The sequence below is a fragment of the Juglans microcarpa x Juglans regia genome, chromosome 1D (genome assembly GCF_004785595.1).
Source record: "Juglans microcarpa x Juglans regia isolate MS1-56 chromosome 1D, Jm3101_v1.0, whole genome shotgun sequence".
NCBI classification, from domain to species: Eukaryota; Viridiplantae; Streptophyta; class Magnoliopsida; order Fagales; family Juglandaceae; genus Juglans; species Juglans microcarpa x Juglans regia.
Window position 1 is genome coordinate 47,998,992 of NC_054594.1, and position 10,845 is coordinate 48,009,836.

General features: G+C 37.8%; 1 protein-coding gene across 1 annotated transcript; it reads right to left on the minus strand.

Annotated features, from left to right (window-relative positions):
* Positions 1-7,564: 7,564 nt before the first annotated feature.
* Positions 7,565-9,551, minus strand: LOC121235780 (glycerol-3-phosphate acyltransferase 5-like). The gene is made up of 2 exons (XM_041132226.1): positions 8,752-9,551; positions 7,565-8,512 (listed from the first exon to the last, which is right to left on the minus strand). Exons 1-2 carry the CDS (start codon positions 9,322-9,324, stop codon positions 7,595-7,597), a joined length of 1,491 nt encoding a protein of 496 aa, XP_040988160.1. The 5' UTR covers positions 9,325-9,551; the 3' UTR covers positions 7,565-7,594.
* Positions 9,552-10,845: the final 1,294 nt, after the last annotated feature.

The following is a 10,845-nucleotide window of genomic DNA, read 5'->3' on the forward strand; positions in this document are numbered from 1 at the left end:
ATGTAGATTAAATCATCTATATATAAGCAAACAATGAGCATTTTTTCTCCATCTTCAATTTTTATAAAAAAAGTGTATGTTTATAAGGACATTTTTGAAATCCTTCCTTCAAAAAATAAGTTTCTGTACAATTATACCAATCTTGTGGAGCTTATTTTAATCCATATAGAGCTTTCTTTAACTTATACACTTTATGCTCATTGCCAAGTTTTACATAACCAGGAGCTTGATCAATAAATACCTCTTCTTTCAAATCTACATGGAGGAATGCTGATTTCACGTCCAACTTGAAGATAGACCATGAATTTTGAGCTGCAATCGTAATCACCAATCTGATTGTATCATGTGTTGCAACTAGAGCAAAGACTTCTTTATAATCAACACCAAACTCCTGCTTGTAGCTCTTAGCTACCAAGCGTGCCTTGTGTTTGTCAACCTCACCAATATCCTTCAGCTGTCTTGTAAACCCACTTTACACCAATTGTTTTCTGCCATTTTGGAAGATCACATAGCTCTCATGTGTCATTTCTTTCAATGGCTGTCATTTTAGCATCCATAGCCTTTCTCCATTTTGGTTCTTTGACAGCCGCTTCAAAAATGGTAGGATCACAATCAGAAAATAGAGCAAAATGTGTAAGTGGGTCATCACCTTGGTCAACTCTAGTTACCTCATAATTAGTCATCCATGCTGGTCTTCTTCGAACACGTTGAGGCCTTTGTGATTCAACTGCAAGTGGGCTTAGATAAACTATTGGAACACTTTGAGTGACTTCCTCTTTTTGCTTATTCTCCATAGGCTGCTACCCTTTCTCATCATCATCAAAATTTACTGGAATATTTTCTTTAACACCATTTTGATTCCATGACCAGGTGCCTTTTTCATCAAATACCACATCACGGTTGATGACAATTTTCATGGTGCTAGTATTGTATAGTTTATAAGCTTTTGACTAATTTCATGCATTTTTCTCCCTTGTTATCTAGCTTCCTCCTCTTTTCATCTAGAATATGAGCATAGGCAATACACCCAAAAATCCAGAAATGATCTACAGCAAGTTTCCTTTCGTTCCGTGCTTCATCCGGTGTCATATTTTGAACTGCAAGTGTGGGACTTCTGTTCAATATATGAATGCTCTAATTAATTGCTTCAAGCCAAAAACTTTTTGGAATGTCACTTGTTGTCAAAAGGCTTCGCCGATATTCATAATAGTGTGGTTCTTCCTCTGGCATACACCATTTTGTTAGGGTGTATAAGCTGTTGTAAGTTGTCTCTTGATTCCATGATTCTCACAAAAAAATGTAAATTCATGTGAGTTATATTCTCGACTGCGATCCGTGCGAAGAATTTTTATTGGGTTGTCAACTTCTTTCTCAACAAGCGTTTTATAGCTTTTAAAAGCTGCAAAGGCTTCAGATTTTTCTTGCAAAAAATGTACCCATATCTTACGACTATAATCATCAATAAAGGTAATTATATATTTTTTACCTCCATTAAAATGTGGTGTTATTGGCCCACAAATGTCGAAATGAACAAGCTCCAATGCCTTCTTCGCTCTCCAAGATTTTCCTTGTGGGAATTGATTACGGTGTTGTTTGCTAACAACACATTCTTCACAAACTTGAGAAGAAGCTGTAACTTGAGGAAGCCCTGTCACCATGTTCTTCTGTTTTAGTGTTTTCAATCTGCCAAAATTCAGATGCCCATAGCGAAAGTGCCATAGCCATGCCTCATCTTTTAATTTTGCTGAGAAGCACGAATGAGGAGTGTTGTGGAGATAAAATGGGAACATACAATTTGCCGTCATGTTAACTTGAGCAATTAAGCCCAACTTTGCATCTAGAATTTGACATACTCCATCTTTGATAAAAATCTCATATCATTTTTCTTGTAACTGACCCATACTAAGCAAGTTGGTCTTTAAATCTAGCACAAAAAGAACATTAGCGATAGTGTGGGTGGAATTTCCTTTGGTTTGGATTGTTACCTTTCTTTTTCCCATAATAGAAATTTTGGAGTTGTCACCAAACTTAATAGAGTTGCAAAAGGATTCATCCAAGTCAGAGACTACCTCCTTCTCTCCACACATGTGGTTGTTGCAGCCAGTGTCTAGATACCACATGTATTGTTGAGTTTCTTCCTTCACGTGACACACCATCAAAAGAGACACCTCTTCTTCCTTTTCTGCAAAGTTAGTTTGATCTCTACTTTGTTTATTCAAATGAGTTTGACATTCTGATTTACAATGGCCATACCTATGACATCTGTAACATTAAACATTGGACTTGTTTGCTGACTTTGATCTATAAGTTGTTGAGTGGTGGCATCCACGTCCTCTTCCTTTTCCTTGAAATTGACTCTCTTGATGATGATGATTTTGTTGTTAATTCCCACAATCATTATTGTTTTTGCCTCCTCTACCTCGACATCTGCCTCTTCCTCGTCCTCTATCAGCTCTACTGGGTGTAGAGTGATTTTCTGTTAAGGCCTTCAATGCTTGTTCTTCTTTTTCCTGCTGGATAATTTTTTGCTCATGAACCGACAAAGAACTTTGTAATTCATCAATTGACAATAAACCAACATCATTAGCTTCTTTTATAGAACATACAACAAAATTAAATTTTGGTGTCAAGGATCGAAGAATCTTCTCAACAATGAGAACATCCTCTATCTTGTCGTCATGGATCCGCATCTTGTTAATGATTGCCATCGTTCTTGAGAAATAGTCTGTAACTGATTCTCTTGACTTCATTCGAAGCATTTTGAACTCGGAAAGAAGTGCTTGAAGCTGCTGCCTCTTAGCCTTTGTTATACCTTGGTACTTCTTCTTCATGGAATCCCAAATATACTTGGCAGTGTCCTTGCAAAGAATGGTTTCCAAGATTGAGCGATCAATAGCTTGGAAGAGATAAGTCTTTGCTTTAAGATCCTTTAACTTCAGCCCTTCAAGCGCTGTCTTTTTCGCATCTATCAGCACAACACCTTCTGCTGGTTCTGCTACTCCAGAAACAATAACCGTCCAATATTCTTTGGACCTCAAGAAGTTCTCCATGAGCATGCTCCAATGGTCATAGTGACCATCAAAGCATGGAATGACTGGCTGTACAAAACTTTTGGAAGCCATCAATTTCACTTTTACTCTCCTCGGAACCTGCTCTAGTACCACTGATATAAACAGAAACTAATAACACTTTTTTTTTTTAGAGAAAGCAGAGGATAAATTTCCTGCTTTTCATTGATAAACAACTAAAAGCAACATGAAAAATAGGCACTATCCCATGTTAAAAACAAACTCCTATCACTAGGTAAACAAACTCACTAAAGACTAGGACAACACAAACAAACTTACTGACAATCCTAAAGACTAGGACAACCCACGTGCAAATTATTAAATTTCCTCAACATTAATAGCAAGCCAAAGAAGCTTAATTGCTGCTTATAAATGTCTGCTGGTTAGCCCAACCAACCAGCTGCTTCCTCGTTTGAGATAGATCATGCCCAGCCCATCCTGCCTACCCAGCCTAAAATTTCCCAGAAGGATTGGGCCGCATATTTCCAGTTTAAGCCAGAACGAGACTCCGCCGGTTATGTTAGAAATGCACTTTTAGTGGTGATGGCACTCGTTGCTGCTGTGACTTTCCAAGCTGGCATCAACCCTCCCAATGGGGTTTGGCAAGAGACCTCCGCTGTCAATAGTGTAACTCGTCATATCGGTAGCTTGATCTTAAGTTCTAAACAGGGAAACTGCAAGCTTTTCTTTTTCTGCAATATGCTAGCGTATTCTTTATCAATCTACATCATCTCATTGTTGGGGTGCATGCATGTGGAGACTGGTCTGTGAGCATAAAATCGAGAAACAGAGAGTTCGCTCGAGATGTGCTCGACATTGGGTTCGAGTGAGACACAAACCCTAGTGTTCGCTCAAGCCATGCTCGACACCTCGCTCCAGCCAATGTTCATTGGATGTTTGCTCGAGCCACCATCAACATGCCACTCGAGCGAATAACGTAATTTTTGGCAGATTATGATTTTTAACGTCGTTTATTATAAATATGTTATATTTGACTTCTTTTGTACGACTTTCAGCATATTTCTTGAGTAAAAACAATTGTCCAGGGAGTGCATATTGTGTGTGAGAGAAAAACAATCTTAGAGAGCGTGAGTTGAGATTGAGTGATTGTAATCTCCTATGATTAATAAGATTACTGCAGCTTTGTGTATGTAGGTAATTTGTCAAATCACGTATATTGTGTGTCGTGTGCTTGATCATGCTTGCTTTTACTTTAGTTTGTCATCGTTGGTGTGTGAGTTTTTGCACAACAACTAGTATCAATGAGTCAATGTCGGATCTAAATGAGAACGATGATTAGAGATAAAGTGAAAGCACCCAAGATCAAGAAGTTCGACGACACTGATTTTGGATATTGGAAAATGCAGATCAAGGACTATCTCTATGGGAAGAGGCTCCACCTTCCACTGTTGGAAAAAAAACTAGAAAGCATGGATGATACTGAGTGGATCTTGTTAGATCAACAATTTTTGGGGATTGTTCGGCTGATCTTGTCTAGAACAGCGGCACACAATGTAAGTAAGGAGAGAACCACAATGAATCTCATAACAACTTTGTCAGGTATGCATGAAAAGCCGTTGGCGAATAACAAAGTGCACATGATGAAGAAATTATTCAATCTGAAGATGTCAGAAGGTATGTCTAAGAGACCACATTTTGCCTAAAGCAAATATTTCAAACCCTACCCTACAGAGAAGGGAATGACTTTCACTCTATGGACAAAATGTCCAAGAGACTATTTCTTTTTTATTATTAACTTAAAACAAAGGAAATGACATAAAAGTAAATTATACATGAGAAAATAGCGAAATACAGTTTGAAAAGTTGTAGATCCGTATTTTCAATTTTAGAGGAAATAAAAAAAAAAAACAAACACAGAGATTGTGATGGCGCGTGAGGGACATGCGCCACCCTGAGAGTATGGCGGACAATTGAGCCTGAATAAACCGTTGAAAACTACTTTTACACGATATTATTTAGTAATTTAATTGATTGAGCATATATTTTTCTCAATTTTTTGATATACTTTCATGCAAAGTGTAGATTAAAGTAACAAATAATGGCTTAAGATATAAGCTAAAAATAAATTAAAAAACGTACGGATGATGCACATGTCTTGTACTTAATTCAAGGGTACGTATTGATACTGTCAAGTACGCTATATATAGATATATATATACACACTAGTGGGACGTTTGCCTAATTTAGTTAATTAAGAATATTATTATATTTAAATAATATTAAAACTCTAATTATTTATATAGTTTTACTTTTTTAAAAATATTTAACAAAATTTCATCATTTATTTAATGATGAAAGATTAGTATTTTATAAATTAAATTTGATAATTTATTTATGATATGATATTTATATGTTGATTATCTATTTTAAATTAATTTAAATCAGTATTTAAATTTTCACCATTGGATCAAATTTGGAGACTTATTGAAGGGTTGGATTTAAATCCCAAAAACTTTCATTTCCCCTCACTTTCCCTTTCTCCCTCTCTCTCACCCGATCTCCTCTCTTAAGTAGTAGTGCGCCACCGTGTGGTGTCACCGACCACGTCACCAACTTCCCCTCACGTCGGTGACCAAACCCCACCATCGAAGCCCCTTGACAGCTCCTCCTTTAGCCGCATGCGAACAACCCAAAATGGGTCTCAACGCACGGGTTCTCCACCCTTGCACCACCACGCTCAGCCCCTGCTCCACCAAGCACCACTACCGAGTTCCCCTCACGCTGTGGACCACTTCTATGGAACTCACCACCCGTAACTCCTCCCTAGCCCCACCACGCAGCACCTCTACACGCACGGGTTTCTCCCCGTAGCACCGCCGTTAGCCAAGCCCACGCCACCGCACCACCACGACGGCCTAGATTTGCCACCTACAGCCCACGACGCCACCACCAGCCTTCCACGACACCTTCCCTGCTCAACCATGCCCAACCCTCTACCTCTCCCATTTTGTATTTTGTAAATTTGTATATTTTGTGATTTTGTAGAATTAGAATGATTTACAGTGAGTTTGTGATCATCCTATGGTGATTTTGAGATGATTTCAGTGAGTTTGGTCTATACTTGTTGTGATTTTATGATCTGTTGTTACGATTTTGTGATGATTTTGTATGTTGATTTTGTGATCTGTTATGGTGATTTTGTGAAGAATATTGGTTTGAGGACGTAGAGAGGGACGAAGAATAAAAGCGTAAAATAAGAGTACTATTCATCATTACTGTTCATATTGTTTAGTGGGCAATAGATACTTTTAAGTATAAAGAAATATATATGTTACAAAACTCTCTCTCTCTGTCTAATCGGTTCTTCTCATTTGGGATGTCAAAAACATATTATTAAGGGTACGTTAGGTACCTGAATGGACACTCCATTAATTTCCTTAACATGATATAAAGAATTAGGAATTGGAAGAAACATAATAATTAGGAATTGAAAGATAAGAATGATTTTCGGGAGTTTTCCACCACCCCATGAGTATGTGGGGACGGGGTTCATTGGCCAACCAAATTAATTAAGCTTTCAAAAATAAAAATAAAACAAAGAAGTTTCTAAAACTATAACAATTCAAATAACAATGTCTTATATACATAGTTATTTCTCTTATTTTAAGAAATTAATGAACTATTCAATATTGCATTATTTGTCATGAACCTCAACCAATAAATTTTTATTCTATTATAAATTCCTCCCACTAAACATACCATAATCATGTGACACTCTCGCCGCATGAGGCACATGTCACTCGTGTCCCAATACAAGTTGCATGTAGTACAAAAAAATTGTTTATTTACTGTTAGTTATTTTTTACAAAAATTATTATTTTTTATTAAAATGAATTTATTATCACAAATAATCATTCTTGTAAAAAAAAAACTCATTGTAAATATTCATTTTTCTCTGTTGTAATGCCTAAATTAGCCCATACCGAGGACACGACCTTAAGAATTTAATTTGTAGGACTTTTGGTTTACTGGACGGTTTGAATTTAATAGGTTGAGGCTAGGTGAGCTTATATTGGGCTTAGCGTTCCACAAACGACTGGCCTTAATAAGGATGTTGAACTTAGAGATCACTCTGGTTATGTTCTTCTTGCCTGAGCCCGTAATTCTACTTCTTCTACAAGAGTTGCATCCATAGATGAACTTATAGATAATCAATTGGTCTAAATCGTATTTTTCTTTAAGAGTTTTGTTCCATACAATTACTTTTGCATGTTTCTTATACATTCTACTGATATGATTGGTCAAAGCAATTATTTTATATTTAAAAAAGTAATGCAACCAATCACATTAGTAGAGTGCATAAAGAATATACAAAATTGACTGCAAATAAAAAATTTTTATTTCTTTAATCTAGTCCCAAAAGGGTAATTCATGACAGTAACAGCTAATAATTTCGAGATCACAAATTAAGACTTCATAATTTAAAAAATAAAGAAAATTACTACCATAAAAAAATCATCTAGCAGACAGAAAATTAAAGAAATCAGTCCTAGTCTAATATTAACTTAGTGATCAATAAACGGCTTGAAGGTGCTCACCACCCTTTTAATCTGATCAATGATTGAATTATAAGATACAGTTCCATCATTTCCAGCCAGCACTCTGTACTTGTCCTTCCTAGTAAAGTTCGTGCACTCAAACCCTAGCGTAGCAGCCAAGATCCTTTGCACGTAGTTTGCAACTTCATGCGGGCTTTTCCCAGAGGAACATGTTGCTTCGACTGGTAATTGGTTCAAGAACGTGACCTCATAGACAGGCCTAGGGTTCATGAAGAAGAAAATGGGGTCCAGTGCTTTCCAACCCCCAGCCGTTGTTGCATGGAAGAACCCAACACGATAGTTCATAGCCACCGGTACAATTCGATCTGTTAGTTCAGCAAATAGTGCGCTAAACCTTAAAAGGAAGGGCTCCCTGCATGTTGTTCCTTCAGGACAAACCACTAGGTCTCCTTTGGTCAATTGTTGCTTGATTTTCTCTGCATCCACTTCACGTATTCGCGTTAACCTGATGGTGGGGATTGGTGATAGGATCTCTGTTAATCGAGAGATGGAGTATGTCACAGCTGGGATTTTACGTCTGAGTACGGTGGAAAGGACCACGGGGTCCAATAGGGTTCGATGGGTACACACAAATAGTACCCCGGTGTTGCCATCAGACACAGGCGGGGGTGGTTTGCCTTTGACAATTACCTCACCACCGAATAGCCGAGACAAGTAGGGAATAGCCCAAATCGGTACCATCAAGCTCACAACAATGCGGATTATTGCAAGCAAGATGCCTAAGGGCATCCATAAGAGGATCAGGAGGGCAGTCAATGGTGTTGGCCTCTTGACTAGGCGGCCATCATGGAAGATTACAGGTAGCGGGCGGAGGGCCTGGCGGTCCTGCTTTTGGTTGCTGGTCATTGATGGGTGTACTTGTTCCTGTATATCACAGATTATCTCGGTATTAAATGGATTTAATAAATTTGTTCATGTATATAAGGCCGCACGTACGTACAACGGTATGAGAATCTATAGGATTTAATTTGATGTGTGCTCAAAAAAGTTTACAAATCTAAAGATAAAGTTTACCTCCAGAAATATTAGTCTATTAAATTATCATGTATGTATACTTTAATATTGTTTTCTTTGGTGAAATTATCTATCTAGCTACTAATTACCTTGCATAGCGACAAGAACGAAGAACCAGCAGCTGATGTAGGCCTTCCTAATCCTAAACTTAGCGGTTCATCTACAAAAAGCTTTGCCACCCGATCAGAGAGAGGACGAATATCATATTCCTCTACAAAACCCGTTGCAAAACCAAAGCGGTTCAGAACAAGTTCGCTTCCGAGAACCTCATCAGCTCGCAAATGCTTTTTCACAAACCTCTCCACCATAATCCTCGGTGTCTTGGTCACTACAACTCTCTTGTCATACGAGCTAAAGACTTTCCATGCCTCCGTATCAATGCCATCCATGTAAAACTTCGGCAAAACTGCCCTCGACACTGATTCGATCTCGGATTCACGAACACCCATGACTGCAACAAAGATCATAAGCTTGAGCCCGGCGTCCGCCATGCCCATCATGTCCAGCAAGCGAATCACGGGCCATAACATCAGCAACAACGCAAACCTAATCAAACCCGAGGCTTCGAATGCCACTAGCATGAAGTAGGAGAAGGGGTCTTGGTCCTTCAGAAGGGTGCCTTCGAGCTCCGCAACCACCGACTCCACTGGGGCATTTTTCATTTCTCGTGATCTAGTATTTTTTCCCTATGCAAGGACGTTCCTGTGTTAAGAATGTCCGGTTCTTGGATAAGGGTGACAATGCGTTAATGGTTTTTAGCTTTACAGTATTGGTGTTACTGGTGTTTTTTGACTGGTCTCTAACGTGGGAATTGGGCAGTTCATCAGTTTACAACTACCCGTTCTTATACTTTTTGTAGCTAGAACTCCCCCCGCTCTCTGATCTCTCTCTTGCTCGCTGTTTCTCTTTGGGTGGGTATATCTGCAAAGAATAAAGCATCACACGCCACTTTTTTATACAAAAATAGATTATTTGGCTCCAACAACTTAGGCCGAATAACATGTACACCTAAATATACGCCTAGCTAACTTGAGACTTTAGGTTTCTTACTTAATTGTGGCAACTTGAGCCGTAGGTGATGTTATTCAACTGTGAATATATAAAGTGTATATTTCAAAAAGTTCGTGATAATGGTCATCCCCACGTTGTTGCATGGGATGCAATTTGGCGTACGTTCCCGTGCATGAAAAAAGTTTTCATTTTGCGAGATTTTCATATTCAAAGTATATATAGCTTAAGAAAGCTCTAGTCCAGCTAATTGAAGTTCCCTTTTGTCGCTTAAGAAAGCTCTAGTACTCCAGGTATTTGAATTCTTAAAGTTTCAAGATGCATATATATATTATATGTGTGTGTGTGTGGCTGCATGTCATATTGGCATGATGCTTGCATTAATTATATATATAGGAGCAGTAAAGTAGGTTAGAAACTTGTTTGCCCTTGCGCCGGTTTTCTCCGAGGATCGAATATGCGCGCATGCATGCCTGGTTATTACTCACCCTGCTCTTAGCTAGGTAATAAAACTTCTTGATCTGCTCAAACACCAGAATTTTCTCTAGGTAGGTAAGTTCGGTTTGACGATTTAAGTGTTTTTCGAGGTAGACTGTTTTTGTTATTCAATAAGTTACTTAACATGCATGCACATGATGATGCATTAGAGATTCAGAAAATGGTCTGAAAAATACTAAATCCATGCATGGTGCAATTGATCATGCGTGTAACTGGGTACTAATTATTAATTGCATTGCCTATATATATATATATATATATATATATTCGTTGAAGCTATTGATAAATTGGTCAATTAATATATTTTTTTTGCAGTACTACCATTATATCTTACAATAATTATAAGGATTTGCTTTGATATTAACGAAATCATATACCAAAATTGCACGTTAGCAACTTAAAGAACAATTGGGCATGTGTATATGATCAATGTCAATAATTAATTAGGTTGAACGTACTTAGTGATTATGACCGTTGATTTATCACACTCCTTCCTTGATTTAATGAAGATCAAGCTACATTAAGTAAGTTAACTGATTCTGCTTAATACGGGTATTTATCATGTTCTTATAATTCCATAAATTAATCCTAAATGCACACCATAATATATACGTGGCCATTGAGTTCGATGTGGGGAATTATATATTTGTGTTTAATGATGTTGGCTGAATATATAT

Coding starts and splice junctions, on each gene's coding strand:
- LOC121235780 (XM_041132226.1), bottom strand. CDS start 9,324: ATGAAAAATGCCCCAGTGGAGTCGGTGGTTGCGGAGCTCGAAGGCACC. Junction 8,513..8,751: donor CGTTCTTGTCGCTATGCAAG/GTAATTAGTAGC, acceptor TGTGATATACAG/GAACAAGTACACCCATCAAT.